Source organism: Aethalodelphis obliquidens, unplaced genomic scaffold (genome assembly GCF_003676395.1).
Source record: "Aethalodelphis obliquidens isolate GAN/ISIS:26980383/991018 unplaced genomic scaffold, ASM367639v1 scaffold7, whole genome shotgun sequence".
NCBI lineage: Eukaryota > Metazoa > Chordata > Mammalia > Artiodactyla > Delphinidae > Aethalodelphis > Aethalodelphis obliquidens.
Window position 1 is genome coordinate 1749119 of NW_020837951.1, and position 17857 is coordinate 1766975.

Below are 17857 nucleotides of genomic sequence, written 5' to 3' on the forward strand. Positions count from 1 at the left end.
CAGCCCGCACTCCGCCCTCTGCACCTGGGCCTCCGCACCGGCTGCCCCGCCAGCGCTGACGGGGTGGCTCTGCTGGGCCGGCCTCTGAGAGGCTTCACCCTGTCCCGCCTCACGGACGTGGTACAGAGGGCTCCCGGGGCTGGTGTCACCGGGGGGGGGGGGGGGGGTGAGGGGAGCAATGGACAGACTGACGGACCAGGACCCACGGGCACCTCCGCACCCCATCTTGCATCCCAGGGGGCCAAGCTCCTGCTGGGATGCAGGTGGAAGGTACCCACAGCGGGAGGGTGGGGCCACACGGAGGGGCCAGGGAGCCCCTCGGGGTGAAGGGGCTGAGACGGTGCCACCCGGCTGCCAGGGGCAGCGGGTCCCCACAGGGTGGAACGTGGTGCAGGCCGGAGGTGAGGGGCACTCCCACCGCCCTGCCCCCCACCCTGAAGGCCCCACTCACTGGATCTTTGGTTTTTGATGAAGAACAGCTTAAGTCTCTCCTTGAAGGTGTTCTCGTTGACGTAGAACTCCACCTGGACCCTGGGGGGTGGGCAGGAAGGAGTGGGCCCGGGGCCAGCGGGGGCTCCAGCCCAAAGCCCCCCACACGGCGGGCCCCTCCCTGCTGCCAGAGCCAGGGTCAGCGCTGCCACCTCGGACAGAAGGCCCTGGTTGCCACATCCCCACGTGCCCCCAGCGGACCTGCCCACCGGCTGCCGCCTTCTCAGTGCCCAGGGACCTCCAGGCCCCGCAGAGGCGTATGCTCACAGGCCCCCAGCCTGGGCTGTCACGGCGCCCACGAGGATTACATGTGGCCTGTGTGGCCCTTGGCTCCAAACATGCCATATCATTAGTATAGAATGTTCTAGAAGCCAATGGTCAGCTGCTTTATCTGGAGGCCCCTGGTGGTTGAGCCTGGAGACTTGCTGCAGCCCGCGGGATGGTCGAGGCAAACAGGCTGGCAGTGGGCCCCCTCCCTGGATGACCCCCAGATGCCCTGAGCCCCTACCTGGGCTCCCAGCATCCTGGGAACAGACCACACGGACTGGCAGGATTTTGCTGTCGAACGAGGAGGCAGGGAGTGGGGATGGCCCGTCTCGTCACTAGGGTAACGTGGGACCCGGAGGCCACGGGCCGCTGCCCCCGCCTCGGCCGCGAGCCCGCTGTGGCCGGCATGCTGGCTAGGCGAGGGCTTAACGTTCCACCATAACGGAAACTCCAGTGTTGACAGCACGACAACGACCCTGTAGCCAGGTTCCCGCGGTGGGAATGGTCCAGCCCCGCTTCCCCCTTGCCGGGTGGGGGCCCTGGGGCAGGGCTGCCTTGCTCTGGGTTAGCACCTGGCATCTGCCACACGGCCTCCGTTCCAAGCTGCATCTGCCCCACTGGCAGGTCAGGACCCCACAAGCAGCCCATGGGCATCACTGTGGCCAGTCCTCACCCCCTGACCAGACAGAGGCACCAAGAGCCCGGAAACGCCTGGTCCAGATGCCATGCCCTGTGCCTCCCCTCACCCAGATGTCAGGTAGAGGCGGCCCCGCCACCCTCAGGGATGTTGTGTGGGTGCGATAAGACTGTCCAGGTGAGGCAGCTGCTCAGGCACACTCTGTGTGAAGACCGTGACACAGGAGGCAGAGGGACTGAGCACCCTGAAGGCAGAGTAGTGCTACCCAGAGGCACCCTGGAGGGCTGCATGTAGGAGGTGGCGGTTGAGCAGATGGGATGCAGGACAGTGGTCCACAGGCAGAGGTGAGGCGCACGCTGGCCCAGGTCCCTGCTCCCCACCCCTACCTCCCTGTCGTCGTCCACCAGGGTGGAGGGCTGTGATCGTTCTCCCCCTCTGACCAGGCTCCAGCTCCTATCGATGCAGAAATTCATGCCGCTGTCACCTTGAAAGTTCAATGGCGCTGCTCTGCCTGCGGCTGGCTGCCCCAACATCTCCAAGAAGTGTTTCCTCAAGCCTGTTCTAGGCATAGTGTGTGATACAGACTTGGTGTTGGCAGCAGCCATCTGGACCTCCCCTGGTGATGGGCCCACGGGAGGGGACTGGGGCAGAGCCCCAGCACCTCCCTGACCTTTGCCAGGTCGGGGGCCCTGGCCTGACCACAGCGGCCCCCACTGGTCAAAGGCCCAAGAAGGGCCCAGGGGGAGGAGCTGGTGGCGTGGGCCCTTCCCCACTCTCAGGTCCTGGTGCAGGGCGGTCAGCACCCCAGGACACCCCACTGCACACTGTACCCAACGCACCCCACTGCACACAACATCCCAATATACCCACCGTACTCCAGCACATCTCTGCGTACCCCACTGCACCTAGTGTACCCACTGTACCCCAGCATATCTCTGCGTACCCCACTGCACCTAGCACACCCACTGTACACAGCAGCTCAGCACGCTCCTCATGTCCCAGTATAGCCCTGTGCACACCACTGTACCCCAGTGCACCCGGCGTACACTGCACCCCAGCACATCTCAGCATACACTGTACCTTGGTACACCCACTGTACTCCAGTATATCTGTGTACCCCACTGCACACTACACCCCAGGATACCCTACTGTACCCCAACGCATCCACTGTACACTGCACCCCAGCACACCCCACTGGACCTGAACCCCAACCTCCTCTGCAGGTGCTACCCAGAGCCGGGTCGCGGGAATCCGAGGGTCCCTCTGGGGAGTTGGTCAAATGCCTTCTCTCTGAAGGAGCAACTCAGACAAGCCCGGCTGGGCCTGGGCCAGGTCAGGGGGCAGACGCCCCTCGGCGGTGCCCACGTGTCCCGAGGGAACACTCCCCCACCGTCCTGCCCTGCACAGAGAAGCCTCAAGGAGGGGTCCCCAGCCCTTGTGCCCCTCCACTTGGGTACCCCCTTCCTGGCCCTCATCTGGCCAGCAAGGTCCAGCTCGGCCCACGTGGCGGGTGCGCGTGGCTGGTGGCCGAGTCTCCCTCCTTCCTCCTCAGCCTCCCGGGGACCTGCCCCCCCCGTGCACCACGCCCCCAGCCCGCATGCCTCTCACGGCGGCCCCCGCAAGTCCCCACCCAGGCCCAGGGGTCAGGACTGCCACCCGGGACTGGTCACGCCTCAGACATGGAACCCATCAGCCCCCTGCCCGGGCGGCTGTGGACACCCATCTGCACAGGCCCCCCCCGGCCCCGGGCGCTCTCCACGCGGGAGGAGAGAAAGGGGTGGGGGGCGGCGGAGCCCGGCGGAGACTCGGCCCCGGGAGGTCGAGCCTGGGTGCCCGGGGAAATCCACGGAGCCGCGTCCGCTTTTAATTTTTCACGAGCTGTGGCTGCCCGCTTCTCCCACCACAGAAAGTAAGTTACAAGCTTTCCATTTACTCTGAAGTGCGGGTGCAACGGGTGTGATTCAGCTGCAGGATGTGCTCTTGGCTCCGCAAGTTGCTGGGGGATGCGGCCACGCCGGGGTCACGGACCGTCTGGCCTGGCAGAGCCCCGCCCCTCCCCTGCCTGTGGCCCCGCCTGTCTGAGCCTCGGCCGCCTCACCTGGGGCCCGGGCGGCTGCCACGGGCATCCTGAGGGAGACTGGCAGGGCTGCCGCGACCGTGGAGAAGTTAACACGGTCCTCTCTGTGCCTCAGGTCCTCCCTCGTAAAGTCCAGGTAGGTGTTGGTTTTCAGAGAGAGGATGAAGTGAGAGACGGCCACGCCCGTGGCCGGGGCCCGGCGCCCACCAGCTCGGTGCGAGCGATCGGGGCTGGACCTGCTCTGAGCCTGACTTTGGTCCACACCCACCACTCACATCACCCAGGAGAGACGGCCCGTGCCGTAGACCCACGTGTATGGCTGCCGGCCACCAGCTGTGGCTTGAGGCCCTGTGGCGGCCCCATGGTGGAGCCGGTGCCCAGGCCCACAGGAAGCTGCTCTGGGGAGCGGGGGAGGGCTCCGTGGGGGTCCAGAGCCAGGAGCCGGCTACGAGCTCACAGGGCGACGGCCCGGCAAACAGCTCGAGAGCCGGGCGAGGGCAGACAAGGGGTCCACTCCGTCTGCACCCGCTCGCATGCATTCACCCGCTCCTTCGGCAGGACGCCCGGCGGGGAGGCCTGGGCGCACCGCGGGGCCCCTGCTGCCCGCTGCCCGGGGTGCAGGAAGGTCTGCGGCACTGGGCAGGCCTGGTCACGGGGCCCCGAGGCTTCTGAGAGCCCCAGCCCCAGACGGTCCCTGGGGTACCCCCTGCGGTTCGGCCATAAGCCCCGAGGACTGGACAGGCCAAACCCACTCCCTGTCCCGGGACAGTCCTGAGCCCTGCTCCCTTCCATCCGCCATGGAGTGAGCAGCTCTCAGGCTGGCGAGGACGGCGGTCCAGGCCGGGCAGCTGGAGGGCCATGTCCCCAAGCCCGGCCACAGGGCTTCTCGGAGGGGTCCTGCCAGCCCCGTCCCTACACACATGGAAACTGAGGCCCACCCAGGCTGGACGCTGCCTCAGGTCACCCAGTGGTCAGAGGAGACAGGGCTCTGGACTCCCTGGGTCTCCGAGTTTCAGGGGCATAGGAGTCAGGTCTCAGCAGGCGGCCGTGGCCTATCCCCACTCGGCTTGCGTTCACTGCCGGTGTGCAGGGCCTTGCCCACGCTGGGGTGGCCCAGAGGAGGCCCCCTCGTGCCGGCAGAGCAGCTTGAACTCCACCCACCCCACCCCCAACCAGGACCGGACCTGCCAGGCGAGGGCAGGTGGAAGAAGGGGCTGCAGCTCTCCCTGCTGACCGGCAGCTGACCGGCAGGCTGCGGGCGTGGCCTTCCAGGGATTCCCAGCAGGGAGCTCTGGCACAGATGGCCTGTGCCGGGAAGCGGCAAACGCAGGGCCGGGCGGCCGGTCCCGGTGGGACACCAGGCACACGGCTGTGGGGAGGCCCACCCACCCGGTCGTGCCAGCCTTGAACTCACAAGGGGCCGACGTCTGGCAGCCTTCTTCCCGGTCTACTGCTGTGTGCCGGTGGCTCTCCAGCAGGTGCCCGGGAGCTCCACGCAGGAGGCCACGGAGCCCCGGGCGAGATGGAAGAGCAGGGCCGGGGCCCAACTGCCAAGGCCGAGGCCGCGGCTACTCTGCGAACGGGCAGAGCCCCTGACCTGCCCTGCTCCCGGGCAGTGGCAGGTCCCAGGGTGGGCGGGCAAGGAGCCGGGCTGGGTTGGGTTTGGAGGTGGGGCCCTCAGGCGGACGGGCTGCGGACGGGCTGCTCTGCCCCAGCTGCAGCCTCGCCTGTGGGGGCATCGGGGGCACAGGCTCTCCTGCAGCTACTCCCACGGAACAGGCTGGGGCACAGGCCGCCCGCCGTCCCACGTCAGCCCACGGCCACGCGCCTCCCCTCTGCCACTCGGCCCTCCTGGTGCAAAGGCTCCGGGTGACCTCTCAAACCAACAGACGGCGCCGTCCTGGGCCTCCCCAGTCCAAGAGAGTGTCCTTGTACTGGCGCCTTGGCTCGGTCAGGGGCCCTGGTGAGCCTCCTTGGGCCTCCGAGGGCCCAGGGACGTTTGCTTTGCCCGTGACAATGCAATTCTGGGGCAGCAGGACCCCAGCCTCGGCCCCTCAGGTGGCCGCAATCGTCCACATCCTCCCACGGTCTCAGACCCGCTCCTGGTGGGGCTGGGAGAGCCCTGCGGTGGAGGAGGTACCTCCCCCTTCCTGTTACCCACCGCACCACCGCTGGGGGGCTGAGGCCCAGGGCAGCTCCCAGGCTCCTGCCGGCGGCGTAACAGCGCAAAGCCTCGGGCTGCAGGGGGCGGCGCGGGGAAGCCCTGTGCGCGCGGTGGTGGCCAATGTCGACGGTGTTAATTAACGAGACTAAAAACCAGGCCCCAGTCGGTGGCCACACTGGACGCCGTGGGTGTGAGCATGTGGGGGGCTCTTTCCCAGGAACGCCCCCAATGGGGCTGCTGAGGGCGCTTGGGTACCCCGACCTCAAAGCACCCTCTGCTTGACCTAAATCCTGGCTGATGCCAGGAAAAGCCTGGCAGGGCTCACGGTGGGGCAGCTGAGCCAGGTGCCTGTGGGTCCGGACGGTCACCAGCGGTCACCTGTACGCCTGTCCCCACGTAGGCACCACGGCAAGGGTCCCTGCTCCCTCCCGAGGGCTGTGGTCACAACCTGTGGGGTGTTCGCCTCCGGACGCCCCCGTCTCCTACCCCCAGGCTCCGCCCCAGGAAGCGCCACCCGAGGCCCAGCAGCAGCGGCCGTGTCCCCGCTCCCACCCGGCTGCAGGGCAGATGCTGTGGCCGGAGCGGGCCCTCCCCCCTGGGCTGGCACGGCTTGAGCTGCCCTCCCTCCCCGGGCCTGCCAGGGGCTGGGAGGCCACCTGTGAGCCAAGCACTTCCTGAGACGGAGAGGAGTCCAGGCTGAAATCTTCCAGGTGAAGCCTGGGGACGGAATGGAGTGGACACATCAACGCGGACGGATGGACAGACAGAGGGCCTGGGCTCCTGGACCAGGTGTGGGCAGGGACACATAGGGAGGACGCGGGCAGGGTCCGAGGGAAGCAGGGGTGCGCCCGTGCGCACACTCCCGACTGGGCCTGGTGCCCTCGGCACCCGCACAGCGGCACAGTGCGCGTGGCAGTGCGGCATACGGCGGGACGGGGTGACCGCTAGACCTGGGAGACCGCACGCGGGATGGGCACCCGCCTGTGGCCAGGCGAGCGGCAGGACCGCAGGTCTGGCGAGGGCTTACCGCACTGTTCGGCACTAAGCCCGCCCCAGGCCCTGCGTGACCCCGGTGTCCAGGAAGCAGCACCGTCAGCCACCCTCTGACACCCAGGAAGCTGATGGCCGCAAGAGGCGGGCCCCACACAGGGCCACTGGCTGGATGACCTCTGCTGGGCTCCCCCGCCCTCTACAGGCCACTGCACCCCCTGCCCTGCCCCTCGGCTTCCTGGGTGACAAGGCAGGCCAGTGCTTTTAGGGACCCCCAGGGGCAACCCCTCTACTGGGCCAGCAACACACACCTGCTGCCCTTTGGGCGGCCTGGCCTAGGGCTCTACCAGACTGACCACAGCCAGATGACACCAAGGTGGGCGTGGCCTGTGCCGACCTGGGAGGGAGGCTGGGAGGAAGAGGCTGGTGGGAGCTGCCAGACTGCCCGTGTTGGGGCGGAGTAGGGAGGCGGGCACAGAGGGTCTGCTCTTTGCTGGTGACGCACCCACCTGGGGCCTGCTTCTCCGCAGAGGGCTTCACGGGGCCTCTCTTTCAATTCTTAAAGCAAACATCTTCCAGAAGGGGAAACCAAGGTTCAGAGAGGACCACTGCCTCCCTAAGACCACAGGCGGGGAGGGGGGAGCGGCCTGCCTGCCTGCCTGTGCAGGGCCCTCTGGGTGGGACCCCCGGCCTACAGCTCCTGGCGCCCCGGCGGGTGAGGTCTTGGGCGGGTGTGGTGTGGGGCTGGGCGCTGCAGAGAGCAGGGGAAACCTGGGCTTAACTGGGCCCAGATTCTGCGTGTTTATCCAGCTCAGGTTCCCTCTGGCCTGGGCGCTGCCCCCAGTGCTGAGTTGGGCGACAGCTGCACCCAGGGTGGCAGGAACCTGGCAGGACCAGAGCCGGTCACAGCGGACCAGGAACTTGCTGAGAGCGGGTGAGGGGCGCCGGCAGGAGAGGACAGGTCGGGAGAGGGAGACTCGCCCTGTTTCTGGAGGGGGCGGGCACATGAAAGTGCAGATCTGCAGGGGAGGAGGGGCGGGGGAGGCCCGAGGGTCCTGGGGAGAACAGCACGAGGGCAGGGCCGCGCTGGAGCCGCCCGAGGGGGAGCCGGAGCTGGAGGAGGCGGCCACGCGTTGGGCTCAGAGCACGCGGGGAGGGCGGGCTCGGGCCCCCAGAGCAAAGTGCACAGCTGGTCCTGGGCTGGCCAAGCCGGTGTTCCCTGCAGCCCTTGCTTCCTGCCCTCCCCGGCCCCCCGCAGTCCACAGACGGCCCCAGGGCTCTGCAAAGGCGGGGCCTGACCGCCGCCGCCCCCGCGCGTCCTTGGTGGGCAGCCAGGCTCAGAGGGGCCGCCCTGAGTCAGGGCCCTGGGTGTACGGGCGCCCCGCAGCGGCCACTCTCTGAAGCTGCCGCCCGGGTCTCCGGGCGATTTCAACCCCCGCCCAGGCCCTGCAGCAGCCGCACTGGCCCCGCCCAGGCCCCACCCCTGACTGCACCCCGCCCCCAAGGCCCCACCCCACCTGTGGGCCTTTGCACGAAGACCCCGCGGCTGGAGCTCCCCCTCTCTCCCCACAAACCTTCTCGTCAACCCAGCTCTGAGCGAGCCCCTCCTTGGATGTCCCCTCCGGGTGAGGGTCCAGGGTTGGTGAGCTCCGCCCCTGAAACTACCCCTGGGGAGGGCGAAGACAGCCTCCTGGCCCGGCTTCTAGGCCTGGCCTCCTGACGGCCTCCCACTCCCCCGTCCAGGTCCTCCTGCCTCCCCTCCCCGGGGACCCTCTTCCTGCCGTGGAGTTCCCTTGACCTCTGCGCGCGGCCTCCGGCGGGTCCTCAGAGCTCATCCTGGCCTCTGGCTTCCACTCCTCCCCTTGCCCGTGTGGCCCCATCCAAAGCCACACCCACACAAGGGTCCCCACTCCCCGGCCTGGGCTCTGCCTCCCGGACTTCTCGCCGTGGCCGTGCCTCTAGGTACCCCAAACTCAGCCGTCCACAGAGCGCTCCCCATTCCCTGCCATGACTCCCCACAACTCTCAGACCCCAGAATTCTGCCTCCTAGATCCTTCTGCAGCCCGCTCCTTCTCACCAGGGCCCCTGCCATGCCTTCCCGGCTACCCCCACGTCCCCTCCAGCGAGCCACCAGTGAGCCCCTCACTTGGGACACAACCCAAACCCAGGGGGCGGGGCCTGCTAAGTAAGCAGGCCCTTCCTCTCTTGCCTCACCTGCCCCAGCTGTCCCACCCCTCTGCATCCCTCTTCCTTCCAGGTCAGCACACCTGGCACCCGGCTAGGACCTGAGCTGTGCCTGGAAACCTCCTGCCTACACCTTCCAGTGGTTCTGTCCCCACCAGCCTGGGGCTCTGCAGGGGTGCCCCCAAAAGCCAGCACACTGCCCTGCCCTGCCCTGCTCTCCTGCTGGCCCCTGGGCGACAGCTCCGGGCCTTGGCACCCTCACCCCATTCTGGCTCCTGGGGCCCCTCCTCCCACACACAGCTGTTGGGGCCCAAGGACTCGTCTCTCAAAGGCCAGGGGGCAGCCCACGTCCAGGGCCGAAAGCACCCCCCCTGCCACCAGTGGGGCCCCCGAACTCGGGCCCCAGTCCATGCAGGCCAGCTTTGCCGTCCCTGGCCCCGACCCGTGGCTGGACTCCTGAAGACTCGGTAGGAGGTGGGGGACTGCGCTGGGGCCCCCCAGCAGATGTGAGGCTACACGGCAGCACCCCTGGGGGCAAGACCGCTCAGCCCCAGGGTCGCTGGGGGCATGAAGGGGCCCTAGCCCAGCCGTGACCCCCCGGGAGGGTTCACTACATGGCCAGCCTCTCCCTCACTGGCTCTTCAGCTCCAAAGCTCTCAAGCGATGGTCCTTATCACCCCCCCACACCCCGGTCACGTTTCTAACGATCCCCCCACAGCGTCCAGGAGATGGGGGTGCAGTGCTTCAGGGGCAGGTGGGGGGGGCGCCCTGGGCAGGGACGAGGCCTCGTGGCCCAGCGAGCCCTGCCCCCGGCTGGCTCCAGAAGGCGCGTGCAGGACGCGGGCAGCCGCAGGAGCTGCGGCCACAGGCTCCCTCCGGCAGAGGGCAACCACCTGCCGGCTCTGGTCTTACTGTAATCTCTATCAGACTCGTGTTCCTAAGGAACAAAGCCTGCAAGTCCTCCCCTGCTCTGAAACCTGCCATGGCTCCCTACTCCCGTCCAGAGCAAACTCCACAGTGTGCATCTAACGCTTGGGGAGAGGAAGCTGCAGGCGCCAGCCCTTGGTGCTGCTGGGCCAGCGATGCAGCTGCAGACACTCCCTCTACTCTGCAGAAGGAGGCTGATGAGGACCCTGAACCTCAGGGGCTGCAGGGGGACTGAGTGAGGCTGCTCACATGAAGGGTCATCAGCACAGGACTGGGGGTGGCAGGGGTGGGTATGGGAGGAGGGCTCCCTGGAGGAGGTGTCCCTGCCACCACAGCTCCCATGCTGCACTGCGGGTTCAGATGCAGCCTGGACAAGACCTGCCATGCCTCTGTCCCTGCACTGCCTGCAGGAAGAGGATGGAGAAGAGAGGAACCTGGTCTCCAGGGCCTTGGCCGGCCCTTGCCTCCCTCCTGCCCAGGGGCTGCCCATCAGCTGCGTGAGGCCACCAGGCGTGCCCGTTAGAGGCACTCAATCTCCAGCCTTAGCAGTCTCCTCCGGCAAATGGGAATGACCGCTGGGCAGTGGCCCCCAGGGGCGGCCAAGGAGCAGGAAATGGGGTTTGAGGGTGGGGAGGGGCCCAGAGGGCATGTGGCCAGCAGGAGGGGCGGGGGGAGGCTCCCCAGGCACTCTTGGTCTGCCATCTGCCAGGCTGAGTCTCTGCCAACCCCTCGCCCCAACCCTGACACGGCACAGCGCCTCCCCCAACCGCCCCAGGCTTTGGCCCTGGCTGTTTCCTCTGCCTGGAAGCCCCTGCCCATCTCCCTGTGCTCCCCCGCGAAGGGCGAGCGCCCCAGGAAGCCCCGCTCTCCCTGTCCCGGCCCAGCCTGCACCTCCCTCTACCAGGCACAGGTTTCCGCGCCCACGACATGTGCCCACACCACTGGGTCTGATTCATCTCGGTTTCCCCCGCAGCATCTAGAAGGGCTCCTGGCACAGGGCAGGGGTGGCCCTGCATTAGCCCTGCAGACCGAGCCTCAGCGCCCGCATCTGTGAAATAGGCTGTCGTCCTGCACCGGGCCTCAAGGAGGGGCCGGACAGGGGTTGGCACTGCCCCTGCCTGGCTGGGGAACCAGCCTGCTGCACCTCAGCTGCCACTGGCTCCAGGCACCAGCCCCAGGGAGCCTGAGCCCTGATACACCCCAGCTCCCATCTGCTATGCAGCTGCTCACCTCTGAAGCAGGACACAGATGCTGGCCCTGCTTCCCCCCAAGTGGCTGCTGGAACCAACAAGAGTGTGGCCTCCAGTGGGGCAGGGCTCGGGCAGTGGTCACCAAGCCACCTGGCACAGCGCCCAGGTCCCCACTGCCTTTCTTCCCTCCGGTCTTATCTGCAGGCCCTCTGTGCTCAGCCTCTCAGAGCAGAAGGGAGCAGGGGTCCCACAGGCTCCCCGAGGCGGGCTGGAGACACACAGAGCGGTTGGGGCGCTTGGCTGGGGGTCCCGAGGGAGACCTCGGCCGTCCCTCCCTTCCCGGGGCTGCAGGCAGCGCGGCAGGTGCAGCCGAGCGGAGCCCGTGCGGGATGCGAGCGCAGAGATGCAAAGCCCCTCCCGCGGCGCCCCGCGCCCCCGCCCCTACCTCTGGCCCACGTCGCTGCCTACTGAGCCCCCGCCGCGGGCCGGCAGCAGCGGGCTGAGCCCGTGCGGCTCCTCGGGGGCCGAGGCGCCGGCCGGGGCGCCCCCCGGGCCCGCCTTGCCCTCGGACGGCGAGCGCGGCAGCTTGGCCCGCGCCATCCTGTCGGAGCGCACGGCGGCGTTGGGCGGCGGGCGGCAGGCGGCGGGTGGCGGCAGGGGAGCGGGCGCTACCATCTCCGCGCGCCGCCCCGCCTTCCCCGCGCCTCCGCCGCAGTGGAACGGCCGAGGGGGGCTGGGAAACTGGGGGCGGCCGGGCTCCCTCCCGCCGCGGCCCGGGGGCGCCCAGGCTCGGCCGCCTCCCCACCCCGGAGGCTGGGTGCCCAGAGGACGCGCCACGTGGGAGAGGGTCTTGGCGTCCCAGGCTTCGAGGGGCTGCCTTACAACGGAAGTAGTAGTAATAGTCATGCTGACGGTCACGGCGCTGGGAGGAGGGGAGGGATAGTAGCACGGTGACAGCCGGTGGCTCTCGGCCGGTCACCTCCGCAGGCGGAGGCCGCTGGAGAGGGGAGCCTCAGCCGGCCTGTGGGTTCTGGGGACGCGGGTGGGGCTCTAGTTGGCCAGCCCAGAGCCACGCGCACCTGCCAGCCCTTACCCCTGCTGCCCAGGTTGGGTGGGTCCAGCCCCTGGGTCAGGTGGGACATCGCTGTCTGTCCTCCCAACCGCAGGCACTCAGGGGTCGCCCTTTCCCCCACCTCCTTCCCCCCAGAGCTTTCTGGGAGTCCACGGGGGTACTCGTTTACCGGTGCCCGCATACCAGGCTCAGCTCCGTGCCAGGCGTGAGACCCCAGCCGCGGATGAGCCAGCTACTTCCTGGAGCCCAGTCTGCGCCCGACGCCCTGCTGGGCGAGCTCGGAGCCTCTCACTGAATACAGACAGCTTGAGGAAGTGTGCAGATTTCTGTCCGTTTGCAAAGTGGGGAAACCAAGGCACTGAGGGAGGGAGAAGTACCTTCCCCAGGAGACCAGACAGGAAGCCGTGGAGCGAGGTCTGCCACGCGGGGCCAGCCGACCGAGCCTCTGCTCCCTGTTGCCGCACTGTGTGGCTTTTCTGCCCAATTCCTTCCATTTTCACAGAGAGGGAGGCCTGAGGTGACTCGCCTAGGTAACGGCCGTCAGGTGTTGGCGCTGGGAGAACCAAGGCTGTGGGTTGGCTGCCCTGCAGCCCAGCTGGGCGCAGGGGGGCTCAGACGACAACCGTCCAGGCTGCCGGGGGGCTCCAGGCCCTGCCAACGTGTCCAAACCCTGATGCCAGACCGGAGCCTGCAGCTTGGCCAGCCTGCCTACCTCTATGTCTTCACCCCACTTGTGACCCAGCCAACCACCAGGGCCCGGTGCTTGCAGAGGTCTGCAGAAGGAAGGTGGGCCTCAGTACACCCAGCCCCTGGCCTGGCCCCTCCCCAGACATTGCCTTGTCGGGATAAAGCCATTCGGTGGCGTCAGCAAACACTCATAGTGCATTTCCCCCGACCGCCTTCTACGTCCCATCCTGTCCCATACCTGCCGAGGTGTTCGTACTGGCCAAGCACTGGGAGGCCCCTGCCCGCCCTGGGCAGAGGGGGGCAAGCCTCTGTCAGCCATTCCCTACCCTTCCCATGGAGAGAGAGGCATAGAGCGCCTGCAAAAGAGGGAGGGCTGGAAGTGCCTCGGGCCTGCTGGTGAGCGAGACGCATGCAGCACCGCGGGCACGGGCAGCGCCATCTGCGGGGCCACGCTGAGGCCCCTCTGTATGTGTGTCCACGCGAGACAGGCTGAGACCTGGGACCCTTTGCTGCAGTGCTTGCACCGAAACAAACATCTCTTCGAGCAACGAAATACAAAGAATCGATAAGGGACTAAAAATAACTGCGTACATGCGCAGGTGGGGCAAATTCTGGACAACAAGATACAAAGAGACAGAAACCCCAACTGCCACTTCTGAAGAGCTGGGAGCAAAAGCAGGGTACTGCGCGAGACCCTCGCACACACCACCAAGGGGTGGGCAGACCTCCTAAGCCACCCCTCCGGCCCGACCCCTGGACACATCCCTACCCTCACCCCATATAAGGAACCAGACGCCCCCACCACTCAGTGAGGGAGCAAGGGAACCTATTACTTGTTCACGCTCCCCACTACAGCAGCAGGGCCCCCAATAAAGTCTTGCCTGAATTTCTGATGTGGCCTCTGATCAATTTCTATTGATTAAGGGGGCCAAGAGCCCTGGTCGGTAACACACACGCAATAGACCATCAGGGACGTTCACCTGTGCACCCCAGGAAGCTGTGAGAGGGGCTCCTTGAGACTCTAGGGTCCACGAAGAGACCAGGACTTGATTTCCTTGAGCAATGGCAGCGAATGGCAGCCCATCTCAGAATGCTCGTGGGAGCGCCATCTGTAAGGGCACAGGATGGCAAACGCCTCACATCCACCCACGGGGAAGGCTCAGCGTGTCTAGCGCATCCCACCCTGAGTGCTGTGTCTTTCCCGTTCTGGGTTTTGAGAATGCAGTGGGTTGGCAGGTCCCGATGGTGTCTGAGGTCCAGGGTCAGATCAGGTGACAGGGGCAGGATGTCCAACATTTTGTGTGGCGGGATCTAATGACAAATACAGGCTGATGTGTGGTGGTTACGTCTGGGAGTGGGCTGGGGGAGGCCTTTCAACTGGCTGCTGCATCATTTAGGTGAGGTTTGATTTATTTTGAAAACAGTGGTCCACTTCTATGATCCCGAGTCTAGTGGTATCTTCCTGTGGGGGGAGGACAGACAGCCCTCCTGGGGGGGCCAGTGGCCCACGGCTCTGCATCCCCAGGGCACTGTGAGGAGTGTCCAGTGGGCAGGCTGGACGCTCCCACGTGAGGCGAGGCAGGGAGAGCGGACCCAGGCCCTGAGGAGTCCCAGCACGGCTCGCTCCCACGGGGCTCAGGCAGACTCAGACCCCACGGCTGTGTGTGGTGGGGTAGGGGACAGGCAGGAAGGTCGACTGCTCCTTTTGCTCAAGCACTTGCACCTTCTTCCAAAGGGCTTCATTCCTGCCACACAGCAGCCCTGTGCCATTCTGTGTGTGGGGACTGCTGGCTGGGTGGGGGCGGGGCAGGCTGGCTGCAACTAAGGAGCCCATGTGCCGCAACTAAGAAGCCTGTGAGCCACAACTAAGGGGCCCACCTACCGCAACTAAGACCTGGTGCCACCAAATAAATTAATTAAAAAATAAAATTAAATTAAAAAAAAAAAGAAATAAGCCCGTCGCAAAAGGACAAATCCCGTAGGATCCACTTATCTGAGGGACCTCGAAGAGTCAAACCCATAGAGACAGAAAGGAGATGGTGGGGGCCAGGAGCTGGGAGACGGAGTTAGTGCCGAATGGGGACAGAGCTTCAGTTTGGGAAGATGGGAGAGATCTGGAGACGGATGCGGTGATGGTTACACAACAATGCCAATGTGCTGAAAGCCACTGAGCTGTGCGCTTCAAGTGGTTCAGACGGTACGTTTCTGGTATATTTTACCACAATTCAAATAAACAATTTTTTTAAAAGGAAGGAAGGAAGGGAGAGAGAGAAGAGAAAAAGGGGGATAAAGAGAGGATGGACTTCATAAGACAAAGAAGCCGGCCAACAATAAAACATGACTAGGAGCAGAAGGAATTCCCTAAACAGGCTTCAAGCACTAAACCCACTGGACAGGGACAAGCTCAAAAATGAGATATGTCGGTGTCTCAACAGAGTGAGGGAAACAGGGAGATGACAGAAGTTTGGAGACAAACCGAGAGCCCCAACACTGAATCACGTGGAATCACTAATGCACCCAATCCAGAAAAGATGTGACTGAAAATGGAGTTACTGACAGAGGGATGGCCCCGCTGGCACAGCAGCAGATGCGGAGCAGACAGGAGCTGAGAGCTGTGGGAACACTCACGCGAAGAACTGCTTGTGCCCTGGATAGAGGCCCCAACCTGTTTTAAGTACTTAAAACATATTCAGAAAGTACTGAGCAATATAATGATGAAAGAGTTCCAGGAAAATAAGGTGCAGGATGTGCCACACCCAGATATTGATTCCATTAATCTACTGGGCTTAAAGGATAACGAAAGAATTCTTCAGGCAATAAGACAGACAGTGCAAACCAAGTGAAGGGTAGAGCAAGCTGGCTGCAGGGGCTGGGGGAGGGGACGGGGAGTGAATGTTTAATGGGGACAGAACTTTGGTTTGGGAAGATGAAAGAGATGGGTGGTGGTGATGGTTGCACATTAAGTATATGCTTGGGCTTCCCTGGTGGCGCAGTGGTTGGGAGTCCGCCTGCCGCTGCAGGGGACACGGGTTCGTGCCCCGGTCCGGGAAGATCCCACATGCCGCGGAGCGGCTGGGCCCGTGAGCCATGGCCGCTGAGCCTGCACGTACGGAGCCTGTGCTCCGCAACGGGAGAGGCCACGGCAGTGAGAGGTCTGCGTACCGCAAAAAAAAAAAAAAAAAAGAATATGCTTACTGTACTTAAAGACAAAGACTGTAACAAGAAGCAAAGAAGGGCATTACATAATGATCAAGGGATCAATACAAGAAGAATATATAACAATTATAAATATATATGCACTCAACAAAGGAGCACCTAAACACATAAAACAAACATTAATAGACACAACGGGAGAAATTGACAGTAGCACAATAATAATAGGGGACTTTAACACCCCACTTAAATCAATGGATCAGACAATCCAGACAGAAAATCAGTAAGGAAACACCACTGGTCTTAAATGACACATTAGACCAGGTGGAGTTTATATATATATATATATATATAGAGAGAGAGAGAGAGAGAGAGAGAGAATGACTCATCCCAAAGCAGCAGAATACACATTCTTTTCAAGTGCATATGGAATATTCTCCAGGATCGATCACATGCTAGGCCACAAAACAAGTCTCAGTGAATTTAAGAAAACTGAAATCATATCGAACATCTTTCCCAACCACAACACTATGAAACTAGGAAAAAACCTGCAAAAACCACAAACACGTGGAGGCTAAACAATATGCTACTGAACAACGAATGGATCACTGAAGAAATTAAAGAAGAAAATAGAAACATACCTGGGGACAAATGAAAATGGAAACACAATGATCCAAAATCTGTGGGATGCAACAAAAGCAGTTCTAAGAGGGACGTTTATAGTGATAGTGATACAAGCCTATGTGAGGAAATAAGAAAAATCTCAAATAAACAACCAAACTTTACACCTAAAGGAACCAGAAAAAGAAGAGCAAACAAAACCCAAAGCTAATAGAAGGAAAGAAATCATAAAAATCAAAGCAGAAATAAATGAAGTAGAGAGTAAAAAAATCAATAGAAAAGATCACTGAAACTGAGAGCTGGTTCTTTGCAAAGGTAAAGAAGATAGATAACCAAGAAAAGAAGAGGGAGGGTCCAAATCAATAAAATTTGAAATGAAAAAGAAGTTACAGCTGATACCACGGAAACACAAAAGGTCATAAGAGATTACTACAAACAGTTATATGCCAATAAAATGGACAACCTAGAAGAAATGGACAAATTCCTAGAAATGCACAATCTCCCAAGACTGAACCAGGAAGAAATAGAAAATAGGAACAGACCAATTACCAGTAATGAAATTGAATCAGTAGTAAAAATCTCCCGCAAACAAAAGTCCAGGACCAGACAGCTTCACGGGCGACTTCTACCAAACCACTAGAGAAGAGTTAACACCTACCCTTCTCAAACTATTCTAGAAAATTGCAGAGGAAGGAATGCTTCCAAACTCATTCTATGAGGCCAGCATCACCCTGAAACCAAAACAAGATGAAGATATCAAAAAAAAGAAAATTACAAAAGAAAGAAAATTACAGGTTAATATCACTGATGAACAAAGATGCAAATATACTCAACAAAATATTACCAAACTGAATTTAATAATACATTAAAAAGATCATACACCATGATCAAGTGGGATTCATCCCAGGGATGCAAGGATGGTCCAATAGCCACAAATCAATCAATGTGATACACCACATTAACCAATTGAAGAATACTAACCATATGATCATCTCAACAGATGCAAAAAAACCTTTTGACAAAATTCAACATATTTTCATGTTAAAAACTCTCAGCAAAGTGGGTATACAGGAAACAAACCTCAACATAATAAAGGCCACATATGACAAGTCCACAATTAACAACATAGTCAATGGTGAAAAGCTGAAAGCATTTCCTCTAAGATCAGGAACAAGACAAGGATGTCCATTCTTGCCGCTGCTATTAAACACAATATTGGGAGTTCTAGCCACAGCACTCAGACAAGAAAAAGAAATCCAAATTGGAAAGGAAGAAGTAAAACTGTCACTGTTTGCAGGTGACATGATACTATACATAGAAAATCCTAAAGATGCCACCAGAAAACTGCTAGAGCTAATCAATGAATTTGGTAACATTGCAGGACACAAAATTAATATAC

General features: G+C 62.1%; 1 protein-coding gene across 2 annotated transcripts in view; it reads right to left on the reverse strand.

Annotated features, from left to right (window-relative positions):
• Positions 1 to 17857, reverse strand: part of KCNT1 (potassium sodium-activated channel subfamily T member 1) — a 58946-nt gene that overhangs the window by 30301 nt on the left and 10788 nt on the right. Inside the window, exons 1-3 of one of the 2 annotated variants that reach the window (XM_027104317.1) lie at positions 11371 to 11525; positions 6304 to 6351; positions 452 to 531 (exon numbers count right to left, since the gene is read on the reverse strand). In XM_027104317.1, coding sequence (XP_026960118.1) covers positions 452 to 531; positions 6304 to 6351; positions 11371 to 11525 — 283 coding nt within the window. Of the gene's footprint in view, positions 1 to 451; positions 532 to 6303; positions 6352 to 11370; positions 11526 to 17857 lie in introns of those variants that run through there. The other variant, XM_027104318.1, reaches the window with a different exon arrangement.